This window comes from Geotrypetes seraphini, chromosome 4 (genome assembly GCF_902459505.1).
Source record: "Geotrypetes seraphini chromosome 4, aGeoSer1.1, whole genome shotgun sequence".
NCBI classification, from domain to species: domain Eukaryota; kingdom Metazoa; phylum Chordata; class Amphibia; order Gymnophiona; family Dermophiidae; genus Geotrypetes; species Geotrypetes seraphini.
In genome coordinates, this window is record NC_047087.1 from 83,051,370 (window position 1) to 83,079,073 (window position 27,704).

The 27,704-nt window shown below is 40.8% G+C and overlaps 1 protein-coding gene across 1 annotated transcript in view; it reads right to left on the minus strand.

Annotated features, from left to right (window-relative positions):
• The window catches only part of ROBO2 (roundabout guidance receptor 2), an 884,946-nt gene that overhangs the window by 162,016 nt on the left and 695,226 nt on the right, over positions 1–27,704 (minus strand). The window contains 3 exon segments of the mRNA XM_033941714.1: positions 1,073–1,238; positions 2,882–2,963; positions 9,394–9,599. Of these exon segments, the coding sequence (XP_033797605.1) occupies positions 1,073–1,238; positions 2,882–2,963; positions 9,394–9,599 (454 nt within the window).

Here is a 27,704-nt window from a genome sequence, read left to right on the forward strand (position 1 = left end):
AATATTAAATAATCTGAGATGTTGAAAATCTGTATACGGTAGCTTAATTTGTTGCTCTAGGAGTCCTATATAGGGTATGCAATTGGTTTCATTTTTGTTGTTGTTATTATTTTGTAATTCTCTTTTCTTTCTTGTTAAGTACTGTGTTGAATTTTGCTTTATGTGAACTGAATGAATGGGCTTCATTGTTTGTAAAGCAAACTTTTAATATAGGTAAAAGTATGTATAGAGTCATAATTTATAGGCATATTTTATCTAATATACCCATTTGTACAAAGTATGCACTAACATTTGTACCTGCTCTTAGATAGTCTTAATATTTGCATCTTCAATCTAGGCTCTAGTGTGCTCAATTTGCATTAGTATCTTAGTCATAATGGGTGCTTATATTTCTTTATAAGATAACTTCAAAATACATGTCTTCCTGCTCACTTAACCTAGGCGCCTTGCTATAAGATTAGCCCCAGCATGTCTGAGTTTTACACTTACATATGCATAAAAGAAAGAATGGAGCCAAAACAGTTTTCCACCTTGCATGAGTTTCTTCACTGATACATAGTACACTTGGAATAAAACAAAAGCTCTGATTCTGTTAAGCCTATCTAAAAATAACTCCCCCCCCCCCTTTTTTTTTTATGAAGCTTTGTTAGGATTTTTTTTATCACTGGCCAAGGCAGTAAAAGCTCTGACGCTCATAGAATTCCTATGAGCGTCAGAGCTAATACTGCCACGGTTGGTGCTAAAAAAAACAACAATGTTTAATTTCAAATCTCCTTTGTTAAACCTCTTGTGATGGTAAAAGTAGAAGGGGAACATACAGTTACAGCTGAATGACTTCTTGGCTCCCTCACAATTCCTTAATGGCTGGCTGCCATTTTCCTTTCATAACCGGGTGGTTAATAAAAACAAGGAAATTCTTGCAGATCAAGACTGAACTATGTGACATCCAGAAAAAGGATTTAATGAGCTTATTCAATTTGCAGAAATTCATACACAAACTGCAAGACAGCTGACATCATTGCTAAAGTAAATTTAAATGTATAAAGATTAAAGATGCAATTCTTCACATTACCTAAAAGCTTCAATGAGATAGGCATTAACTGGTAAGCTTCCAGTGGTGCCGGGCTTCCAAGATAAGGTGACACTGTTCTTCGTGACATCGGTGACTTGGGGTTTAGATGGTGCTCCAGGCAGGTCGTTCAGATCATAATTTTTACTAATTATTGCTCCGCCTGACTCTGAAAGAGTTAAATATGATTAGAGGGGTTTATGCATAAATAAATAACCAGACTGCCTTTCTGCCCATGTATGAGAACTGAAATTCCACAAAGACAAGAGGTCCTATTTTCACAAGACTTTCTCATTAGAGTTGCCCATTTGATAGCATGCTTTTGATTTATTAAGGAAATTAACATATCCTGGGCACAAGCCTTTATATAGTACCTCAAGAAGGACATGGCGGTACTCGAGGGAGTGCAGAGGAGGGCGACTAAGCTGATAAAAGGTATGGAAAATTTTCCATACGCTGACAGGTTAAAAATGCTGGGGCTGTTCTCCCTGGAGAAGAGGAGACTTAGAGGGGACATGATAGAAACCTTCAAAATCCTTAAGGGCATAGAGAGAGTAAATAAGGACAGATTCTTCAAACTGAGGGGAGCCACAAGCACTAGGGGTCACTCAGAGAAATTGAAAGGGGACAGGTTTAGAACAAATGCTAGAAAATTCTTTTTTACGCAGAGGGTGGTGGACACATGGAACGCGCTTCCGGAGGAAGTGATAGGCCAGAACTCTGTACAGGGGTTCAAGAAGGGTTTGGATAGGTTCCTGGAGGATAAAGGGATAGAGGGGTACAGATAGAACTTGAGGTAGGTTATAAAAGTGGTCAGAAACCACTTCACAGGTCGCAGACCTGATGGGCCGCCGTGGGAGCGGACCGCTGGGCGAGATGGACCTCGGTCTGACCCAGTGGAGGCAACTTCTTATGTTCTAGTACTGAAAAAACTGAGGGGGTACCCTGATGGTTAGAACAGAAGGTTGAGAATTAGAAGGCACAGGTTCAAATCCCAATTCAGATGACTTTGCCCTGCATATTCAATGCTGGGGCCAGATATGACCCTGGCATTGGATATTCAGGATCACCTTGGCCGGCAGGAGGTAGCCAGGCTGCCTCCTGCAGGTTGAATATTAGGCCCAATGTCTCTCTGCTGCCTCCATCTTGCCTCCCCCATTGATTTTTCTCCCCTGCTACTAGTCTAAGGATCTAATAAGCCTGTTTACTAAGTTGCATTAGCTATAAATTCAGCAGATAACAAGACATCAAACAGGTGTAGCTAACTGCATCATATTATCTGGTAAGGAAATTCTCTCTGTTAACTGTATGGGAAGATGCTGGGAATGCCCCCAACATTTAATACAGAAGCTTTACAGTTATTACATGGTAATTTTGACTACCAACAGGTGATAACTACTAATTTTTACTGCACTTTAGTGAACCAACCCCTAAAAGTACAATAGTATTACACCCCCAGCCGCAAGATATTCTGTACAAAATGGAAAGTGAACTAAGGCTAGCAATTTCATGATAGCTAGCAGACTAATAATATCCTACTCAAAAATTATTAATCCAAAAATTAATAAGAAAAGGGTCCTTGGACTTGGGAGGGACAGCTTATAATTCATTTTAAATGAATACCACTCCTTTCAGATCTGTTGTATAATATCATTAAATGTGAACGTAAAAAAATGTCTGCAATAATTAGGTTTTATGGAATGATTTCTATCTAGAGCATGAAAAGCTGATATTCAGCAGCAATTTATGGGCATTTTATATTTCCACTAGAGGTTTTCACATTAAGATAACTAAAAGTGAACATGACCTTACCTGCTATCTCTAATACAGCACTCCATGACGTCTCTCCACTAGAACTGGTAGCCACACAAGTATAGGTTCCAGAATCAGAGACCTGTGTGTAAAAAGGAAACATGGACATTATTTACATAGTATCATCTCTGTAATTGGCTCACTGCTCTTTAGTATAGGATTCCTGCACAAAGGAGGTATTTCTATAAGGAACTGCCTACATGTACACATGTAAATACCAGTATTCTAGCCATTAAAGCATGTGCATATGAATACATATGCACATAAATGGCAATAAACCAGCTCTGCACTGAGGGCCTGATTCTGCAAGCACACATTCCAATGGTAGGCAGCGGTAGTTGTCCTACCGCTGTCTCACAGCCAATCAGGACACACGTTTTAAATGCCTATGTTGTAGGCCTAAGTCGCGCACCTAAAGAGACACATACAAATGCTTACAGATGTCCAAGTTGTGTCATGGGTATGGTTTCCCCCGGAAGTGGCCTTGGGCATTGGTAGTGTCACTGCACATCCCCATAGCCACGAGACAGATGCCTTAAATGTAGTCCTCTAAAATGCTGGCCTACATTTAAGGCATCTGTGAGAAAACTAGACATGATTCTCCATAGGATGACAATGTGTGATTGACACGCGATCAGCAGCCTATAGAGAATCAGGCCCTCATTTCTTGAATAGCAAACACTCTGCAGTTGGGAATACACATGGGCAGAGTCTAGATGAATGTGGGACGCACACTTATGTGCGTAATTAATGGAATATTCTACATGCACCATTTCCTGCACCTAGGTGCAAACATTTACACCAGTTCAATGGCTGGCTCATTCCTAAATACAAACATTTGTATATACCTCTAACAATTTTACAAAGGAAAGCACAGTACGGTCTTAATAATCTGACCTTTGCTAATCCGACCATCCAACATATCCAACAGACCCCCCCCCCCCCCCCCACTGGTGATATCATCACGTCGCTGTAAAGAAGTGTAGGGCTTCTTTTTTCATTTTCTGGCATAGCACAGAGGGAAGTTTTGCATCTGAGCCAATTTGTTTTGCACCTGGAACTCTACCTTTACTGCAAAACAGCACTGTTGTGACCCAAGACTCTACTTCTCCTGGTGAGATTCACTTTGTGCCTTTGTTTATGTATTATCCCCTCTTTTTACTTATCCAACAATGGGTCAATCCTGTTTACATCAGATAATTGAGACTAAATTGCACTGGAGGTGCGTACTTTCCTTTATAGAATAGATTCCGGACAGGTGCTCCTCTATAGAAATACCGTCATGAAAACTTAAATCTCAGACTTGACACAAAGAAGAAAATTAAAACATAATAATGTACCTTCCTCTGACTTGGGAGAGTGGTTTATCCAATCCTTGCTCTGTCTGCTACACCAGTAACTACAGCATGAGCAAAATAGTGGTGGTACTAAAAACTGGGATATACAGTAAAATGGTAACCCTTACCATATTTAAGGATGGAAAAACTCAAACCCATAGCCCCAACTTGTTCTAACCCCCAGCCCCGCCTCCAACCCACTCCATTCCACCTCTAGCCCCACCCTATTCTGCTTCCAACCCCACCTCCCAAAAGCCACGCCTCTTTTTTTGCTGACCTCTAGGCCACGTCTGGAGGGCTTTCAGCATGTGCGGATGCGTGGGACGTCATCTGCGCATGCTTGCTGAAGGCCCACCAGACGCAGTCAATTTAGCACATGCAAATATCTGTTAATGAATGCTAAGCTTTAGTAAAAGGGCTTTTTAGTTATAAGGGACATAAAAACCAGAAAACTTCTTTGTAAGGCAGCATATTCAGATTTTCTAAGAATTGCCCACAGATACAGAAAAGAGGAAATACCTTAGGTAGGTAACAGTAAGTACTCATTAAATAAATAAAAAAAATTACTGCATGAGCACTTACTGATACCTGCTTAGTAAGTGATAAAGGCTCCGCGGTAATCCTGCATTAACCAGTAAGTGCATGGTAATGTGGCTGTGCTAACTAATTAATGCAGCCAATCTATGCTCCCTGACATGCCACTTAGAAAATAAATTACAAAAATTTATTAGCGCCTGGATTGGCACGCGATGATTTGGCAGTTACCATAGGACGCATATTTTAAGTTGCATTAGTACCTAACACAGCTTAGTAAAAGCAACCCTATGTATCTCTAGAATACTAGGGGTAAACCAGAAGAGAGCAACTAGATTGAATATGAGAACTAAACTAAAACATTAAAAAAAAAAAATTACATGGAAACCATGGCCTCCATTTTGGCGCCTATCTATGATGTAGCCGTGATTCTATAAATGGCGCGTCACATGATGGACATGCGATCTGCACCACTTTTGAGGGCGGCTGTCAATCACAGCTTATAGCATCTGGGCCACAATGCCTCTTAAATAGGAGGTAAATGTCTGTGTTAATTCTATACAGGTAGCGCTGCATGAATGGAAACGTTAGAACTCGACCAGCAATTAAAACCACAGAAAAAGCCATACAATAATCCACCTTAAACTCAGATTTTATGGTGACTTAGTAAACCAACCCCAGTGAGTTATTACCCATGAGAATATATGCTATGCATATTCTTTAAGTATAACCAGACTAGTCCAACCCCTCAATGACTAGAATTGAACACCTCTGATTTGGAAAGTGCTAGAAAACTCTAGATTTATTAACTGTCATTTTTAAGAAAAACATTGCCACAATTCCACGATATATACCCAGGTATCAAGACTTTAGAGAACTGATTAATACATTTGTACTGTATAATTTAATATATTTTACTATTTACATTTTGGGCTGCAGACAAACATCTCACAAACATCTTTTAAGGAGAATGCTCAAAATGTTAGCTGGAGATCACTAGGCACTCATGTTCAATTGCTGTTTCTCCACAGTACAGAGGAATCTTGGGATCTCGAACAGCCAGCTGTACTGTCTAATCCAACAGTACAGTAAAAATGCATTAACCTTCGTGGCCTAAGCCTGCCTCCAGCACCAGAGTGGGAAGCTAAATTGTTTACTCAAGAAGTGCTGACATTAATTTTTTAATAAATTCCATTTTGTTCTGAGAAGACTCATAATTAATTTAAGCCACTGACAAGCAAGTGGCCGAAGACAAAACTCTCTTTCATTTCCGAACATTCAGTCCCAACTCTGTCACTGAGATTTTTTTTTTTTTTTTTTACTTCATTTATACCGCATCCTTGAGAACTTAAAAGTATTATAAGAACTGCTTGTGTCAACTCTGCTCTGGAAAATATTAAAGTGTTTCAAGAAAGTTGATTGTCATAAAAGTATTCTCAGGTTGTTGTTTTTTTTTAATTTTAGAAGAAAAAGCTACTAGATACTTGATGAAAATATAATCAGTTTGTCGGGGACAGGCTTGTTTTTGGCCTCAATGAAATTGTTTTCAGGAGGTGCCTATATTTAAGTGCCATGAACCTATTTAAAATCTCTTCTATAAAAAAAAAAAGTAGGTGATTATTTTTCTTTATGCAATACTGGCGTAACCATTTCCCTATGTGTGAGCTGGTGTAAATGCTCACACCTAGACTGGGAAGATATGCGTATAATTTATGGAATTCTATAATTTACATGCATCATTGTGCGTCTTGCCCACAATCCACCCAAACTCTGCTCCTGTGAAATCCCACCTGCAAAGTGCATGCGCATATTTACAGAACAGCATCTAGCAAGCTGGATTATTTTCATTTCCACATGCATGTGTTTACATGCACACATAAATAAATAAAATACTAACATCTATGCACTTATTTCCTGCATTCATTTCTATGGCTCCTCAGAGATTACCCCACTGGGGGGACAGTTCTATAGCACTGACACTATTATTGCCAATAATATATGTAAATGTTTAGAAATTTACATGCATGTGTGCAAATGTAACTCACCTTGAACGCCAATGTGGAGGATTCGGCAGGATATAAGACTACGTATAACATATATACATTCATATGTCAAAATTCTGCCTAAGGACCATTCTGTAAATAGATGCATACCCTACACATAGCAACGTAGTAAATGATGGGAAATCAAGACCTGCAAGGTCCATTCAGTCTGCCCAACAGTCACATTCATTATCAAATTCAATAGTATTAACATAACATTTTACTTGATAACTTCCACTATACGATGCCTTCCTCTCCCTACTGAGATATATAGGATCCATACTCATACAATATCTAATCTAATCTAATCCTTAGGTTTGTATACCGCATCATCTCCACGTTCGTAGAGCTCTACGCGGTTTACAGTAGGAGAAATAGGAAGGAACTACAACAGAGAGTTAGAGGTAGAAGTGTGAAGAAAATTTAGAGGACTTGGGATGCCAAGATATAAGAGATGAATGAGATATAAAATACACATACTTGCTCCTGATCCATCCTTGCCATTTCCAAGACTCAGACTGTAAGGGGCTGATTCTATATAGGACGCCAGTCTCGGCCATCGACTGAGAATCACGTCTTGTCACTAGTGCTGTTTAGAGAATTGTGCCTGCCTGATCACAAAGATAGGTGGCTCAGCCGCCTATTTTTGCTGAAGTATCCATTGCCTTCAGCTGATTGCAGCATGGGAATGCCTGATCAACTGAGCTGGAAGGACTCCCTGAAACCACGGCTTCAGAGAATCCTGCCGGCTCAGCTGATCGGGGGAGGGGGGAGGGGAAATACCCCTGCTGCTACGGTAGAGGACTCCCCTGACACCCAAATCCATGATTGCTAGGAGGGATGCCCACTCCCTCCAGCCTAACTCCTCCAACAACTCTCCCACACACATACACACACACACATCCAATTGGCAGGAGGGTTGCCCACTCCCTCATGCTGCCAAGCCCCCTCAATCCCCCAAATCCCTGACACCCCACCTCAAAACCCACTGAAGCCCCAACATCCCACCCAACCACTGCAGGGTTAGGACACCGTTTGTAGAATCAGCCCCTAAAAGTCTACACTGCACTAACCCTACTTCCTAACTACTGGAGTTGCTGTCAAAACCCACTCCACCCTCATCCTGATCTGCCTTTCTATATACAAGATACAGACCGTAGAAATCCGTCTGGCACTTCCCCATGCTGGAGTTGCCACTGAAGTCTACTCCAGCTCTTCCTGATCTGTTTTGTCATATACAAGTCACTGTTTTGCCATATACAAGTCACACAAGACTGTAGAAGTCCATCCAACACTGAATTTACTTCTCCACTGGTAGAGCTGCCATCTAAGCACCATTTCTGCTCATCATACATGAACTTATAACTGTTGACGTATCAAGTTTTGTTTTGATACTATCCTCTTTCTATTTAGGGATCCTTTGTACCTAACCCACACATTTTTGAATCCTGTCACCGTTTTTGTCTCCATTACCTCCACTGGGAGGGCATTCCAAGTATCAACCACCCTCTCTGTGAAAAAGTATTTCCTGATGTCACTCCTAAGTCTACCACCCTGCAACCTTAAATTGTATCCTCTAATTTTAGTGCTTCTCCACTCCGGGGACGGGGCGGTGAAGGGGACGGCAGGGAAGGGGCAGTGAAGAGGATGGTGGTCCGAGGACAGGGCAGTGACGGGGACAAAATTTTTCCCCATGTCATTCTGTAGTGTAAATATTCATAATTAAGTGTGGTGCTATGCAACTGACAGTATTCTGTAAAGCACACGTGGAATAATTGGAACACTCATGACTCTCCAATTCCCCACTTGCAGTTCTTACGTGCCCAAATTGCAGAATTGCACCTAAGTGACGTTTTGCATGTAGTTGTCATTCCACCACCATTTTGGTGAGTAACTGCCACTGTACTGTGAAAGTTACATGTCAAATTGTTATCTAACTTTTGGCACAGTATACAGAATTGGGTCCAGAATTTGGATAAAGCATGTATGATCACAAGTTATATGATATTTCATAAAATGCACATGTAAAGTATGGGTTGATGTTTGTGGGCCTTCAATCCACGCACAATTTACGCTATTATTTTAGAAAGACATATAGACACCTGAAGTACTAAAAATATGCACCAGGCTTCCCAATTAGGTACCCTGTTATAAAATCACCCTCATGAAGTTTGTACATGCAACTGATAAAAGTTGGAAGGGTTCAATCTGGCCCCAATGACTGGAAGCCAGTTGGTTACCTTGTTCTTCCTTTTCATAGTAGAAGTCTTATGTTAAGTCCAGTGGTGTAAGTCTAGGGAGGATAATAATCTCTAGTAAGCAACTGTTTTATTTGCAAAACAGCTCTTTGATTTCTCTCTCTGTGGGGATAATTATGCATCTTTCTCAACAGAGTGTGAACTTTACCCATGGACTGCAGAGGTCATCTAAAGAGTAGGAAGAAAGTGCTAGATTGAATTGGTTTTGTACTGAAAAAATTGTGTTCGTTTTGCTCTTTTTATCAGTGAAAACCTTGAGACTAAAAGAATGAACAGAGTTTGCAACCAAGTTTCAAAACTCATCATCAAGTTATTTATCAATGTCCAGAGACAGTACTCACCTGGAGCGCTTTAATTTGTAATGTGCCCTGATTTTGGACGGATAGTCTAGGATCTCTTCCCATGAAATCAAACCCTTCCTTCAACCAGCTGATAACAGGGACAGGATCACCAGTAGCTTTACACTTGAGTAAGGCAGTCCCATCCACTGCTAATGTCTGATTGGCTGGACCCTGGAGAATGATGGGCGGAGGTCTATCTGTCAAAACTAAAAGCAAAAATTAATGAGAGTTTGTTATATCACATGTTCAATATCCATAGATTAGACAGTGGTGTAGAGATTGCATATATATATAGGGTGTATATTCAGATGTGACTGAAGTAGCATTGGTTGCCTAAGTGCTAAGATTCTATTTGGAAAGCAAGATCAGTAGGGACCATTAAGCATAGCTCCTACCCCAGTTCAAAGACCTATAGTGACAAGGCAGGGAAAGAGCAATTGGGGGATTGTTCCCCCTCATTTCAAAGTCTATTACATGGGTTCTTGGGGTAGATAGACAAGTGAAGGTCAGGCTGGAGGTGGGGGTAGTAGAGGGTATTTGCTATCAAAATAGGCATCAAATCAAATGAAAATGATGATAGATTTAGAAAAAAAAGAGAGAGATAAATACAGTTTTTTTAAAAATTGTAGACATCCCTAATATTAAGTCCTAAACCTCAAGGTCAAATACTGAATTTTTTTATTTTTTTTTTAATTTGACAGTGACTAGGGATGTGCCCAAGGGAAAAAAGGTTCAGTTCATCTGGCTTTTTCCTATGGTTTACTGACTTTTTGGATTCAATTTGCAATTCATTTAAAGGTTACACCATAGAAGCCAGCTCTGTGGGTGCTCAAGTACCCCCCAAATTATGCAAACAATGATTATGTCCAGGGAGGGGTAAAATTAATTGGATTTAACATTCCCATCATACTAAAAAGTTGTCTTCTATAGGTTACACATTGTATAAATTTGGTCTAAGATAATGAAAGATAATGGTAAAAAGGAATAAAGATGGAATGAGTACAAATTTCTATTGATGAAGGTTAAGCAACATATCAAAGTGTTCTTTGTCAATGTTCCACCCTACAAACCTCTGAAGCAGGCTGTTTAAGTGTTGAGATGAACATTAATGGCACCTCTGAGAGTCTGAGATCATCTGTGAGCAACATTCTCTGATTTGAGAGTAAGATTATTTCCTGTAACTGTTATGGAATAGATAAAACCAACTCATCTAAAGATATTCTGGAAGGAAAGAAGTTACAGTACTTGCAGTCACAATCAGCCACTGTGTCTTCCAAATACAGCATTTATACATCCAGACCCTGTGTATTTCTTAAGATTCACACTGGCATGGTATGGGGGAAATACTGGAATACTGGGGGGAAGAAAGAAAGTGTATATCACAGTAGTGAGGAGAAGGGGTATGCTGCCCTTGATAATTCATGGGGATGTGAGTGGGGGTACCATGAAACAGATGTCCTTTGGTGCTGGCTCATTTCAGTGAAAAAAAAATCTTGGCTGTCTAATAAACTGGTCCTATCCAGTCTATTTTTGAGATAAACATAATGGCCCCGATTCTATAAAGGGCGCCTAAAGCTGAGTGGGACTTAGGCATCCAAACTAAGTGGTTAATGAGCCATTTAAGGGTCTTAACGAGCGATAATTGGTACATGGACGTCCAAAGTACGTGGATGTCACTTTGTAGGCGCGTCCACAATTTCATGGACACCCATTAGGAAAACTCACGCCTAATGGAATAGGCGTGGGCGTGGAATGGGCATGGTCTGGGCGAGGCTTCAATATGGGTGTCCTTTGATTCATTTGAATAACGCTGAGCGACCTAGGGGGGTCCATCTCATGCCTACATTGTAGACGAATGAAAACCAGATCTACTTTTGAGCATAGTTTGGGCTTCAGATAGACCCGAGTTCTAAGGATGGAACTTAGGCACAGTTTGGGCATCCTTAATGCGACCTGCTAAATAGCTCTCTGGGTTTTTATTTTTGCTTTATTAGGCTCAAAATACATTTTAGATCCTCTATTACTAAGATGCGCTAACCTATTAGCATGCACTAATCGATTTAGCGCACGGTAAATGCCAACGCGTGCATGTTAATCTATTGATGCGTTTAGCGCACGCTAATTCGATTAGAGTGCTAATTGGTTAACACACCTTAGTAAAAGAGTGGGCTAATGAGGCACCACATAAACAGGGCACATCAGAACAGATATATTGCCATGCAAAACCTATTTTGGGGGACAAACAGCAATGCTATTTGCTAATTAGAGGAAAAGATCCATTAACTAAAGCACAGCACATGAAAAACACAGCTTTATGTTTCTTGCTATAAAGTTACCCTTTTTTTTCTGACTAATCAGCTCATTACTGAAAGCAAGGAAAGCACATGAAAAAAACAAAACCTGTCAGTTTTATACAGCAGCATTTTTTTTTTTTGGTTACCAATGGTATCTATGGGCTTTTCTTAGCAGCTTTGAAATATTGTTTTCCACAATGCTGGCCCTTCCATATCGGACCCCTGAGGAAGGCAATTTTTTAAGAACATAAGAATTGCCACTGCTGAGTCAGACCAGTGGTCCATCATGGCCAGCAGTCCGCTCACGCGGCGGCCCTCTGGTCTAAGACCCGCACCCTAACTGAGACTAGCCCTACCAGCGCACGTTCTTGTTCAGCAGAAACTTGTCTAACTTTGTCAAAATCATTTGCCATTTTATACTTTGGCATAAACTCATTTTGATCCAGTACATCAGTTCCTCCCTTCGTTTTTATTTGTTACATCTGCCATACACTGCTTTGAGTGAAATCTCTTCATAAAAGTGGTTAATAAATCTCAATCAATCGATGTTGTGAATATTGGTTCTTTTAAGGTGCACCAGTGAACTGAACACATGCTAAAAAAATTTCACCTTCATAAAAGTGGCTAAAGTTCATTGCCATTTGAATGTCATTTGCTACCACTTAGCAGTGTAGTATAATCTTTTCAGGAAAAAAAAAAAGAGAAACATTACACTGGACACCATCTGGCAAACTCATCAAAAGTTAAGGGCATGCAACGCAACCTACCCCTTCCTCCATAGGAAAGATCTCTGTCAGTTTCCTAGCCTGAATTAAACCGCAGTTCTCAATGGATATAACCCAATATTTATTTGTAAACATCAGTATTAACGGATACAGAATACAAGGCATCTTAGTCTTCAGAGAATTAAACAGGGCATTGAGCTGAGAGAATCTACAATCCTTAGTAATACATTGCAAGGCACAGAAACTCTACTTTGCTTTCCTGTAGCTAGAGGGAAGTCTATATTTAGTCAAGGTCAAAGTGTTGTTTTAATTCAGTTTGACCCGTCAAGTGATTTCGACCTTGTGGATCCATCAGTTGCTTAAACAAATTTTGATGGAATGGGGAATTGGGGGCCATATCCTGAATTAGATTGATGGGGTTTTCTGACACACCATTCCTATAAAGTTAAAATGAAAGGCTTATTCTCTGAAAGCTGGAATTTGGATTGTGACATCCCTTAGGGGTCACCTTTGTTATTTAATATAATAATGCAATCATTGGGGAGAGTGTTGAACTCTCTTAATATATTTAGCTATATATATGCAGATGACATTAGCCTACTTGTTCCCTTGGTGAGCAATGATTTCAAAGATTTGAGTATTTTAAAGCCAGCTCTTGATAGTGTTGAGGCTTGGGTAGCTGCACATAAATTCAGGATCAATACAGTCTAAGACCAAATTTCTTTGGTTGAGACCACAAGAGAATGTTAGGAACAATTTGCTATCAAGTTTTGATAATAGAAACTATAATTTTGATACGCAGGCAAGAGTCTTGGGAGTGTAGTTGGATAATCTTCTTTCCATGGAACACCAAGTTAAATTGGTCACTAAAAATGTTTTTGTTATGTTAAGAAGATTGAGGGTGATCCATAAATATTTTGAGGAATCAGCATTTACTCTTGTGGTACAGGCTGTTATATTGTCCCAGACTGATTACTGTAAATTAGCGTATTTAGTTGTCTTATCTCTTAAAAAGACTTCACACCATTCAAAATGTCGCATTAAGGTTGATATTTTCTTTATTTAAATTTATTCATATTTCCACTTATACTACTTTTTATTTTTCACTTTTTTTCATTTTTATGTTTTGGTTTATGGTACATTGCATCTATTAGCCCTTAGAGATTCCGGTTACCATTTTTTGATCACCACAAGACATTAGCTTTTTTAAGTTTCTAAAGACATAAGTTGGATTAGATCAATTTAGTAATAAAATATCTTATGGTGCATTAAAAATATCAAAAACGTAGTGAAAGTGATAAAACAAGGAAAATATATATATATATATATAAGGGGAAAAAAATATATATATATATATCTCACATATGTCAATAAAAATATCAGATGTCATTAAGGGGTCCTTTTATTAAGTCACAGTAGCTGTTTTAGCATGCGCTAAACGCTAACGCGTCCATAGGATATAATGGACGTATTAGTGTTTAGCATGCGCTAAAGCGGCTACCACAGCTTAGTAAAAGGACACCTTAATGACATCTGATATTTTTATTGACGTATTTGAGATATATATATATATTTTTTTTTTTTCTTTTATATATATATTTTCCTTGTTTTATCACTTTCACTACGTTTTTGATATTTTTAATGCACCATAAGATATTTTATTACTGTTTATTTCTATATGCTTTTAATGTATTTAATGTGATATTTATGCTTTTTCTTCATGTTTTTATTGTTCTTTATGTTTATATTTATCATTTTATCAGTATTTATATGATTTGTATATTATTTTTTTAGTGTCCCCTGAAGAAGGCATATCCGTATGCCGAAACTTGGATCCTTGTTGGGACAAAACACATTTTTAAAGAATAAACACTATTTGGTTGAGAGGACATCTCTCTTGCCTTTTCATAGTAAGGCAATATCTTCTCTTTGTTTGCTTTATCTAAATTTGACAAGATTGCCCCTTATATGAAATTATATTGCATCGGCTTCCTGTTACTGCCCAAATTCACTTTGAAACCTGTACAATGGTTTTTAAAATTATATACGAATTGCCTCCTTTGTATTTACTGGATTCAATCTCTTTACAATCAGGGAAACAGGTCATCAGTCTCAAAATTGGTTTAGGTCTGGGTTTTTTTTTTTTAATTAGGCACCTACAATTTGTAATAAGTTTTCAAAAGAGTAAATTCACTAAAAAATCTTAGAAAGCAATAAATATTTAGGGGGCTACATTCAAAAGGATTTAACTGCGTAAGAGAGGAGAATATTGACTTTAACTGGCCATTCCCTAACTGGTTAGGTTAGGGAAGGACTGGGGACAGTCACTTAGCAGAAATATTCAGTCCACTAAACAGTTAAATAAACGGATAAATGTAGGACATCAAAAGAACATAGGAATTGCCATCAAGCCCAGTATCCTGTTTCCAAAAGTGGCCAACCCAGGTCTCAAGTACCTAGCTAGATCCCAAGTAATAAAACAAATTTTATGCTGCTTATCCTAGGAATAAGCAGTGGATTTCCCAAAGCCATCTCAATAATGGCCTATGGATTTCCCTTTTAGGAATTTAGCCAAACCTTTTTTAAACCCTGCTAAGCTAACGGGTTTCACAACATTCTCCAGCAATGAAGTCCAGAGTTTAATTACATGTTATGTGAAGGAATTTTCTCTGGTTTGTTTTAAATTTGCTACTTAGTAGCTTCATCACATCACTCTAGTACAAATATTTTTAGAAAGCATAAACAAGCAATTCACATCTACCTTTTCTACTCCACTCAGTATTTTATAGACCTCTATCATATCACACCTGAGCCATCACTTCTCCAAGCTGAAGCCATTTTAGCCTTCCCTAGGGGAGGGTCTGGAGGCAGAGAATAAAAATTCCCGTGCTAATCAGTTAGCGTAGGATTATCACATGAGCTCTTACCGCCTACAAAATAGGTGTCAGCATGTGCTCGCAGGATAATTTCCGTTTCAATGGCAACAAATTAAAAATCAGCCATTTTACTGCAGTGGTATAAATAGCCTTAGCAAAGCAGGAAAGACCCGCACGCTAATGCCAGCTTTTGTTGCAGCTTAGTAAAAGGACCCAGAAACTGGTTTTATATATTTCTTGATGTTTTTCTCTTGGATGATACTTTTCAAAATAATTCAATAAAAATAAAATAAAAAGGAAAGCAATAAACATGTTTTTTGTAATAAATAGCATTGAACATGATTTCTGAAAAGAGAGTAATCTGCTTTGATTGATCAGCTATGTTCACATTTAGGATTTTTGGTGAACTAAAGAGACTATGATGTTGCAATCTACTTATTCAAACTAACCAAGTATTTTCAGATATATTAAAAGAAAGACTTGAACATTAACATCTGGATAGTGTCATCAGACTAGGAGATCTTTAAAAGAAGGAGATGTAATTAAATGTTAAAGTACATAGATATCTCAAACAATAATTTGGGGCCCCTTTTACAAAGCCACGCGGCAAATGTGACACAGCCCATTCAGTTCCTATGAGCTGTTTTGCATTTGCTGCAACAGAACTTGGTATCGTGGCTTTGTAAAAAAAAAAGTCCTTGGAAAAATTGGGATCGTCTAAATTATAATTTTGGGTAGAATTCATTATGCCAAATCTTTAAAATGGAGCGGGCAATAGCCATACAGCAGGGGCATTTTAAGAAATTTAGGGATGTTTGGGAGCCATTAACAAACTACTGTATAGAATATTTTTTTTTTTCCCTTTTTGTTCATACACATCCAGGGTGGGGGTGGGGGGAATATTTTATGATTTCTTTTGCTTATGAATAATTGTTGGGTATAAGTGAAAAGGTTCTGGTCCCAATACTGCCTCACACGCTCTGTCGTTTGTAAGTCAGATGCATTTGGGGACAGTCTCTTTAGGAAGAAAGGACCCTCAGGCTCAGGTTTGTCCCAAAGAAATTGTCCCTTTATTATGAGTCCTTCATTCATTTATATAGCATTATACATTGGTCAGTTTTTTCAGCATATGACTGTAGGAAAGACCATATTTGGTAACAGGATACATAAAAGCAACATGACTGTAGGAAAGACCATATTTGGTATCGGGATACATTAGAAAGAGGTAGCAAACATAAGGGGGGGGGGGAGGTTAGTAGGAAGTTTCCATCTGAGGTCTAGCAATGTTTCTTATCTCTCTAAAGCACAAGATGTAAGACACAGAGCTCACAACACAAAGAGAAAATGGCCTTGTGATTTCTTGGCACATACAACCTGTTTTCAGCAGTTCAAATATTAAACTTACAAGGAATATATGTGTCCCTTCAATAAGGGAGGGGGGATATTTGATGCGAGTTAGAATTTGATGATATATTAAGTGATGTTAAAGTACAAAATGATTGTATCTTATGTTTCACTTATTGTGTTTTTAAAAATGAATAAAGATTTTTTTAAAAAAAGGAAAGAAGGAATCTTTTTATTAAAAGTAATCAAGAAGCAGAAGAAGAAACATCTAGACAAAGAGACAAGATTTTGTATAGGGTTGCTGCTTTCCTCACATTTGGGAGCATCTTTTTCTTTCATAAGTTGAACTTTGTCCCCTTCTATCTAATGGCTTCACATTAACATTTTCACGCTTGAAGTAATTCATCAAATATTCTGCACTACGTTTAGCTCTACTAGAAGTGGGACATCCCACAGATGGGGTGTGTGCTTATGCTCACTGGCTGGCAAACATATTTCTGTTTATAAATATTCCAATTTAGAATCAGTTGCAGTGCCATCTGTTCAGTAAGTAGGGGGGAATCTCAGGAATATTGCTGACACAGTAGGATTATCTAAATAGGACAATATGCATCTTTGCTTTTCTTGTTCATTTCTGAACAGCAGAATATTTGGCATGCAATTAAAAATGTTCTGATGTACTGTAGTTTGCATGCAGTGCTTAATATTATGTAAACTTCCCAATGATAAGTAACATCTGCAAGATTTGGATGGATCAGAAAATCTATCATGCATTAGACAGAAGACTGACCACGTCAGGGAAATTCCCCTTAGCAACGAAGCCATTACAATCAGCCCAATAATAGAAACTGTCAGTCAGTAACTAGTACCAGAGATAGTCTGTAGCCAGAAATCAGACGTAACCAGCCTGTCCAGTCTGATATGCCACGAGTGAGGTGATTAAATTTGCGGACGATACAAAGTTATTCAGAGTAGTGAAGACACAGGGGGGATTGCGAAGATCTGCAATGTGACATAATCAAGCTCGAGAAATGGGCATCGACATGGCAAATGAGGTTCAATGTGGATAAGTGTAAAGTAATGCATGTCGGTAACAAAAATCTCATGCACGAATACAGGATGTCCTGGGCAGTACTTGGAGAGACCTCCCAAGAAAGAGACTTGGGAGTTCTAATCAACAAGTCGATGAAGCCGTCCGCGCAATGCGCGGCGGCGGCGAAAAGGGCGAACAGAATGCTAGGAATGATAAAGAAGGGGATCACGGACAGATTGGAGAAGGTTATCATGCCGCTGTACCGGGCCATGGTTTGCCCTCACCTAAAGTACTGCGTCCAGCACTGGTCGCCATACATGAAGAAGGATACGGCACTACTCGAAAGGGTCCAGAGAAGAGCGACTAAAATGGTTAAGGGGCTGGAGGAGTTGGCCGTATATTGAGAGATTGGAGAGACGGCCTCTTCTCCCTTGAAATTGTCCAAACCTTTCTTAAATCCAGCTACGCTATCCGCTCTTACCACAACCTCTGGCAATGCATTCCAGAGCTAAACTATTTTCTGGGTGAAAAAATATTTCTAGAGGATAGGGAGTGTGTGGATATGGTTTCTTTTGACAGAAGTGGAACAGAGGAAGCTGGGAACTACAGACTAGTTAGTCTGACTTTAGTGGTGAATAAATAAAAGAATAGAACAAGCTCCGAACCACATAGGGAGGAGTGATGACAAATCGGCCGAAGCCTTGGGGCCAATCGGCTAGGTGTAGAAGGGGGGGGGGGGGGAGGGGGGTAGGATAGATTAGGGGTGAGCGGAGGGGAGATCGCCCCTTTCGATCCGGCTTTACACGAGGCGGACGCGGCTTCCCTTCCGCTCACCCACTGCAGCAATGGATTTGTCTCTCACCTGGAGGCGGGCAGAGCTTCCTTTGGTCGCCTCCGCGGCAAGGAGCAGTCCCCAATCCATGGGAGCGGAAGGGAGATCGCGGGAGACCATGGCAACGTGTCTCCTAATTGCCAGGTTTGTCTCCCCACGTGCATCGCCGGCTCGCCCTGCTCTCGGCGTGCACTCACCCCTACGGAGCGACGCGCAGCTCACACCCCGACTCTCCATATTGTGTCGCGGCCAAAATGGCAGGGCCCGCCGAGACGCTCCCTCGGATCCTACGAGATAGGAGCGTCTCGGGGGAGCCGCCACGCACGACGGCCGCTGACGGTTGCGGTCCGTGCCCTGGGCCCATGGCTGGTCTTTGTGCATGGCGGTATGGCTCTGGCGGGGCCCGGGCCCGTTGCGATGTCGCGTGGGAGCGGATCGGGTGTCTTCTTCGGCCTGGAGCGGCGGCCGTCTACTGAATAAATAAAAGAATAAAGCACTTTCTGGAAACCAGTGGACTACAGGGTCTAAGGCTGCATGGATTTTACCAGAGGTAGGTCTTCTTGGACATATCTGATAAGTATATTTGACAAGGGAGTCCAAGAGTTTAATCACAGGAGAGTGCCAGATGTGGTGTGCTTGGATTTTGGCAAGACCTTTGACACAGTTCTGCTAAAACTGAGCATCCTTGGTATGGGTCTAAAAGTGACTGACTGGGTAAGAAACAAATTGAGTAGGAGGCAACAAAAGGCAGTTGTGAATGGAATTCATACCTAGAAAAGGGGCATTACCAATGATATACTGCAATGATCAGTCTTTGGCCCGATTCTTTACAATACTTTTCTAAGCTGCATTGCAGAGGATTAAGGAATAGCCTAAAGATTGGCAGAATCATCTAATTGGGCTATAAAAACCCAAGGGAGTGACACAATATGGGAGTTCTGCTCTGTGGGGAGGGGGAGGAAGGGTTTGGGGGGTCTGTATCTGGTGGAGGTGCCCTGCTCATTTGAGTGCCCTAGGGTCACCAGAGTCCAGACCCTGGGGGAATTTTGTTGGTGTTTTCCTTTTCCATATAGGCTTAGTTTGGCTGGTCCCCCCCCCCTTTTTTCTTGGGGGGGAGCTTTCGGGCTCCCGGGGTCCTAGGAATCCCGTACGCCCTGGCACTGCCTTTGCATTCCCCTCCATCTTGAGAGGGTGGGGGGATGGTGGGAGAGTCTTGGGGAGGGGGGAAGGGGGGTTAGGGAGTTTGTGGGTGGCTGTAAATGACGCATGTCTTTGTACTGAAGTGCTCTGTTAAGCAGATCTCCCGCCTATGTTCGTTGTCTTATGTAACCTGTTGTTTTCCTCTAGTTCTGCCGGTCTTTTTTGTCAATAAAAATTGTTTACGATGTAAGAAGGGCAAGACCTGAACATCACTTTATCTGATGACCTTAAGGTAGCCAAACAGTTGATGGGAAAGTAAGAAAAGATAATTTGGGGCATTGAGAAATAAATAAAATAAAGGTGATAGTGCTTTTGCTTAAGTCTCTAATAGACCAAACTATAAAGATGGAGACCATACCTTCAAAACTGGTTAAAGTTAGTCCAGAGGCTAGTTTAAAATTGCTTATATGCTTCATCAGTACTTGGAAGACCAAGCTTTGCTTGGGGGAAATGGGGTGAGTGATTATGATGGGGTTGTTGTTCGGGTTGTAGTTTTAGTTTTGATGTTGTTGGGGAAACTGGCAATAGTTTGTTTACACATGACCAATGTCCTTCACGGGGAGGCTAGAACAGTAGTTACAGAGCAACAGACACACAGTCTTGCTTTTACACTTCTCCCTCCGTATTCACGGTTTCAGCATTTGTGGTTTCGATTATTCACGGTTTTTAATACACAACAAAATTCTCTATTTTGTATATTGAGGTGTGTAATTATATACTATACAGACGTGTAACTCCATCTGGACTTTATAATAGGAACTTGCAGGGCTCCATAATTATCTCTTTATTTATGTTTTGCTTGGATCTAAATCTAACAGGGCTCCTCTGTAAAGATGTCTTCATGTGTGCCATGAGGAAGTTTGTGTAATCTGGATCCTAACTTTAGTGAATAATGAAGTATGTGTAACATAGGATATGTTTTATGATGGTTAAAATTTAGGGCCAGATTCTCTAATATCGCCAATAAAATCTGTTGGGTCGCTGTAGTACCGGCAAAATGTCCGATTTCAAAATGGCGATCAAAGTTGAGTCAAATTTTGCATGCAAATGAGCTTCACGGAGATAGATCCTCCATAATCCCATCTGATCAGTTGCTGGAAAAGCAAATGACACATGCACAGAGTCAGCAGGGGAAGCCCGAACAGCTGAGCGGCAGTGGAAGCCCTGAAGAAGCATCCTTCTGCTCAGCTGTTCAGGGCAGGAAGACTTTTTTTCTTTTTTTTTTTTTTTAAATGGGCATAGATGTTGTATGTGTGCTACACATGTACAATATCTGTTCCCATTAAAGTTAAAAAGTCATGGCAGCCCCCTCCCCCAATAATGGCCCCTTCTCGACGATGGCCCCTCAACAACAATAAAAAATTTGACAGGTCCCCCAGGCCCACACACACACCCTTCACCCCTACCCCCTCGTGAATATCAGCAGGAGGGAAGCCCACTCACTCCTGCCTCAGCAGCCACCCCAATCCCCCCTTCTGACCTCTCCCACCCCGACCCCCTGTGAATATCGGAGGGTTGCCACTCCCTCCTGGACCTGCCCCCCCCACAACCCATGCATATCGGCAGGAGGGATGGTCACACCCTCCTGTCTCAGTAGCCACTCCACCCCTGACCCACCTGTGACTAACAGCAGGAGGGATATCCACTCCTTTCTGCCTTGGTGGCCACCAGAACCTGCCACACCATTGACCTCTTCCCCCATTGGAGATCAGCAGGAGTGTTGCCCACGCCCTCCTGCCTCCGCCACCCAGACCCACTCTCTGTACTTTATTCAGAAGATCAGCAGGAGGAATGCCCACTCCCTCCTTTCAGCAGGCCCATCTCTTCAAAATGGTGGTCCTTTCCCTTCCTGATGCATCCTGGGAGGAACTGGGAGGGGTTTAAGGCTCTCATTGGCTCAGGCACCTAAGGCCTATCCCAGTCAGAGCTTTAGGCCCCTCCCAGTGCATCCCAGGATGCATCAGGAAGGGAAAGGCCCACCATTTTGAAGAGGTGGGCCTGCCGGCAGAAGGTAGTGAGCATCCCTCATGCCGTTCTTCTGAATAAGGTATGGGATGGGTCAGGGGAGTGGGGGAATACAGGGGTGGGTCGCAGGGTATGGGGTGGCACAGGTGGACAAGGCAGGAGAGAGTAGGCATCCCTTCTGCTGATATTCATGCGGGAGGGTTGGGGGTCCGGGTATCTGCTGAGGCAGGAGGGTATGGGCATCTCTCCTGCCAATATTTATGCAGGGGGGGGGGGGTCAATGGTGTTGGGTGGCTGGGTGTCCTGATGATTTTTTGTTTTGTTTGGGGACAAATTATATAAAGGAAAGCAGGTGCCTTCTTTCCTGTTTAGACTAGGCTCTCTAAATAACTACTTTTTTATACAATTGCCCTCCCACATGTGGAAGAAAAATACAGCCAATAAAATTAAGATAAAGCAAATACTTAGAATGTCAGACCCTACTTTTCCTTTACACATCTACAGAAAAAGTCTCTCAATACCCATGAAAATCTTTGGTGTTAAAGTATATAATTTGAAAGATTTACCACCATACTTTTTCCATTTGAATTGCATACACAGCAATCATTCCTATTTATTTTCTAGAAAAGAAAGTATTGATTTAAGCATAAAATATGGAATAGCTTTCCTCAATAACCATCCCATTCTAGTTATCTATAAATAGACTCGTTTCACTGCTCATGGCCAGCAAAAATACACATACATACATGCAGACACACAATTTCCTTTTTCTTTCTCTAATAAAGTTTTCACATTTCTAACAGGCAGAGCCAGAAACATCCATGCATAACATAATATCTTCTTTACTTTCATAGGAATTATTTTCTTCTTTTGGTGTACTGAAGGTGGTAGTTGCATGGAAGGTTGGCCCGGAACTTCCTCTCCGACGTAAAAATGCTGGCCTACATTTTAAATAGACGCGACCGCTAAACTGATTGCGGCAAGGAACCCCCAAACCCCATCACAAGTCAGCTGACAGATGGGATGCCCACTCCCTGCCACTGCCCACCCCCCATGTCTGAGGCAGGAAGGATGCCTTCTTTCTCCTGCCACAAACCGCAAAACAATTCCCGGAAGGAGGGATGCCCACTCCCTCCTGCTGAAACCTCCCCCCATAACATCCCCGGCAGGAGGGAAGCCCACGCCCTCCTGCTGGCACCGCCCCTGAACCTCCAACCAACCCCCCACCCTGTACCTTTAAAGGCAAGGCCAGCCAAAGGGATGCTTTAGGTGCAATCCCCACTGCCTAACATGAAATTCCACCCTAGGTGTATAGATGTTAACATGATACATTAGCTGTTTTTAAACTCTATGTTAAATGCATATTAAACAGAAATAGATTCAGGATTCCTTAAACGATATTCAGGCCCAGCAGCTTTTAAATTGAATGCTTATTTTTGCCTTGAAAAGCTGCATCATTTTTAAACATGATTTTATCTTTCTCATCCTGGGAGAACTGGTAGATTTATGTAGCAGTCTTTCAGAAGAAAGTACCAGATGTGAATTTCAAGTACATCAAATACTCTCTTAGTTCAATCCATAATCAAGGCAATTATCATTCAACTCAACACACCTCAGCAGTAATTCCCTTTCAGATTTAGATTCAATTGGAAACTATCTCCAATAAAGACATTTTTACTTTCAGATCGATAAAATGCAGACCAGAAACATTATTGCATATGGCATATTTTAGCCCTCATTTCACTTAACATATGAGTTCATTCTATAATGGAGATACAATTGGCAGAAATGAGTTGGCCATGAAAAGTGATGGCTCCTTTCCCAAGCCACATTACCAGCAAGGCAACACACTGTCAACCTGTCAAAAGGAACAACCGCCAGATACTATCTGATGAAAGACTTTAAATGCATTTCTCTAATATCATGTGCATTTTATTTTGCTAATTCAATAGGATTTATGTCTTTTTGAAGAAATTCACCCAAGGCAGTATACATCAAGAGTAACCTAGACCTGGACAACTACGATAAAAATATCCAGATAACACTACATATTATGACATAGTATTCTACTTACAATGTCAATCCAATGCACATGAAAACATAGTAACATAGTAAATGATGGCAGATAAAGATCCATGTGGTCCATCCAGTCTGCCCAACAGTCTATTGTTTTTCTTTGATATTTCTGCCATAGAAGTCTGCCTAGCACTGTCATTAGGTTCCAACTACTGGAGTTGCCGTCCAAGCTCACGCCCGCCTTTCTAAACCATCCCCAAGTATTGTAATTCCTGATGAAGCCTTCCCAGCCCATCCCACTTCATACAGTCATATATGGTGCGTACACTGATCGTGCAAATCTGCTCAGTTCTGGCCTCCGTGAAGACGGGATAGTGGGCTAGATGGACCATTTCTCTGACCCAGTAAAGCTATTCTTATATTCTTATGTATCATTCATTCACTTTCTGATTAGAGATCCTCTATGCTTGTCCCATGCGTTTTTAAATTATGTCACCATTTTGCTGTCCGCCACTTCCCTCAGGGTGGCATTCCAGGCATCCACCACCCTCTCTGTGAAAAATAATTTCCTAACATTACTCTTAAGTCTACCGTCCCATAACCTCAATTTATGTCCTCTAGGTTTACCATATTCCTTTCTCTGCAAAAAATATTTGGTTCTGTATTTAAACACTGTATAATACCTCCCCTGTCCATCCTCTCCTCCAGAGTATACATATTCAGATCTTCCAGTCTCTCCTTATATGTCTTTTGGCTCAAACCTCTTACCGTCTTAATAAACAGCATAGAATGGAACATATCTTTGTTTTACATTCAGAAACTATACATATACATCTCTGTTTCCTCCTTGGCCTAAGGAATTTGAGCAGTAGGGGGAATGTATACACTGCTGATAGTAACTTATAAACAAGAAAGCTACGTTAATATTGATCCCTGATTTAGTGGGATATAATACATCAGTGCTTACGCACAGTTGTGTTATGCAAACGCAATAGAACACATATTTCTTCTAATACAGTGGTTCTCAACCCAGTCCTTCGGCACAAGTCAGCCAGGTTTTCAATAAACCACTATGAATATGCATGAGAAGGCGGAGAAACCTGGACGCATGGCCCCAACTTGTTCTGCTCCCAGCCCCACCCCATTCCACTTGCAATACGCCCCCTCCCCAAAAGCCTCCTCTCTTTAATTCCAACCTCCAGGCTGCATCTGGAGTGCCTCCAGCATGGGAAGATGCAGGTGACGTCATTGGCGCATGCTTGTTGAAGGCCCTCCAGATGCGGTCAGAGCTCAGGGCTTTACAAAACCTGGACAAACTGTCGAGTTTTGGAATGTAAAAAGAGGACATGTCCAGGTTTTCATGGACGTCTGTTAACCTTACACATGAGAGTGATTTTTATGCACAGCTCTTTTGTATGCAAATCCCCTGTCAGCCATATTCCTTGTTAATATCCTGAAACTTAACTGGATGGATGTGCCCTGAGGAACATGCTATTATTTTCATAGCATTTCACAAGTCATATTCACTGCCAAACTATAGATATTGAGTTAGTAGCCCTCTTCACATCAGTCCACTCACATGGCAAAATTGTTTAAAAAAAAGTTCTACTGATCTTATTAGTTTCCAGAAAAGCAAAAAAAACATACAGGACAGGCACATACAGTCAAATTTTCAGTGAAACTTATATAGTTGGGCCTAGTGGTAGAGCTGCTGCCTCAGAATCCCAAGTTTGTGTGATCAAATCCCAGCACTGCTCCTTGTGACCCTGGGCAAGTCACCTAATCCTCTATTGCCCAGGGTACAAAATAAGTACCTGTATATATGTAAACTGCTTTGAATGTGTAACCACAAAAAAGGTGGTTTATGATTCCGATTCCCTTTCCCCCTATTAATCGGAAATGTCACTTACTGGGATACTCAGTGGCACTGTATGAAAAGTGCTTTGGTACTATCTGGATAGTGTAAGGGAGGTAAATGGGTGAAGTATGGGCAGTCCCATAAATTATCCATTACCCCTCCCCCCCCCATTCTGTACCTTGCACATTATGTTGTGCACTCAAATTGGTGTGCACAGCTGATTTGTTTAATCAGCCTAATTGGCATCAATAATTGGCCATTAACACATAACTGACAATATATGCACTTTATGGTCATGCGCTATACTGCAATATATGGTCAGTGTACTCTATAAAGTGATGCATGACAGTATGTGAATCTGAAAAGGGGGCATGGCCATGGAGGAGCATGGACAGACTGTGGGTGTTCCTAGAATGTACGCGCCTTGTTATAGAATGCACCCAATGCGCGGACAAGTTAGGCGCAGAGACTTAGGCCTGGTTTTCCTTGGCCTAAATGGGTGGAGGAATGGGGCGGGGACAGGAAAATTACTTCCTGAGGGGATGGGGAAATATTTGTCCCTGTTTCATTCTCTATTGCAGACACACAAGACAGAGTGCTAGATTTCAAAAGAAAGAGCTGATGGTATGGAGAAATGGAAGAGAAGTGGTTCAAACTGAAAGCAGCTATTAATAGAGCAACAGGTCTTTATACTTGTATAAGGAAACGAAACAAAAGCAAGAGAAAAAGAGTTAGGAGGAAAAGGTTTTTTCTGGATGACATAAAGATTACAAATAGAGAGGATACCCAGAGGAAATAGAAAACATGAGAAGAGATCTCTAAAAATTAAAAGAATGGTCTTAGGACTTGCAGTTAAAATTTAATGTGAAGAAGTGCACAGTGATGATTTGGGTTCCAGAAATCCAAAAGAGACATACTAGATTGTAGGTGAGAGACTGATAAGCATGTGTCGAGCTCCACTTCCGTGGAGATGATGCGGTATATAAACTTAAGGCTTAGTTTAGTTTAGTTTAGAGACCTTAGAGTGATGGTGTTTGAATATCTCAAGATGGCAAAACAAAATGTGACAAGGTGGGTGCAATAGCCAAAAGAATGATAGACCACATAGAAAGAGGTATAACCAGCAGAAGAAAATAGGTGTTGATACTCCTGTACAAATCATTGGTGAGGTCCCACTTGGAGTATTGTGTTTAGTTCGGGAGGCCATATCTCACTAAAGGACATAAAAGACTTGAAGTGGTTCAGAGAAATGCAACACAAATTAATATGGGGTTTGAACCTAAAGATGTATAAGAAGAGACTTGAGGGCCTGAATATGTATAATCTAAAGGAAATGGGGGTAGGGAGGATATGATATAGATGTTTAAATATTTAAAGATATTAATATGCAAACAAATCTTTTCAGAGAAGAGGAAGCAGTAGTACAAGAGAACATGAACTGAGGTTGCAGAGGGGTCGATTTATGAGTAATGTCGGAAAGTACTTTTTCATGGGGAGTGTGTGGTGCAGTGGTTAGATCAACAGCCCCAGCACCCTGGGGTTATGGGTTCAAATCCCACACTGCTCCCTGTGACCCTGGGCAAGTCACTTAATCCCCCAATGTCTAAGTTACATTAGATAAGAGTGTGAGCCCACCGGGACAGATAGGGAAAAATGCTTGAGTACCTGAATAATTTGTAATCCACATAGAATTGTAGGGTATGTGGGATATAAAAATATAAAATAAATACATTCATGGAAGAGAGTGGTGATGGATTTCAAAAACTTTTGGAATAAACAAATCTTGAAAGAGAATAGAAGTTCCCAAAGTGTAGAACTCCTCAACAAAACAAAAATAGGAACTGTGATACCTATTTCAACCTTTGTAACCAAAGCGGTGCTCAGACCCGTATAACGGTAAGAAAATCACAAATCGGGGAATGCTCCCCTGTAGGTGTTTTCAATCATCTATCATTACCGTATAACAGTAACCAAATTTAGCAGTGGTAACTCTAGTGAATTGGAAGTAGGACTTCAGGCAGACTTCTATGGCCGGTGCCCTCAAAATGGCAAGGACAGATCAAGACTGCATATTTTGCATCATATGCTATGAGTTCATCTTACTGGGCAGACTAGATGGACTGTGCAGGCCTTTATCTGTTGTCTTTTGCTATGTACTATTTCAACAG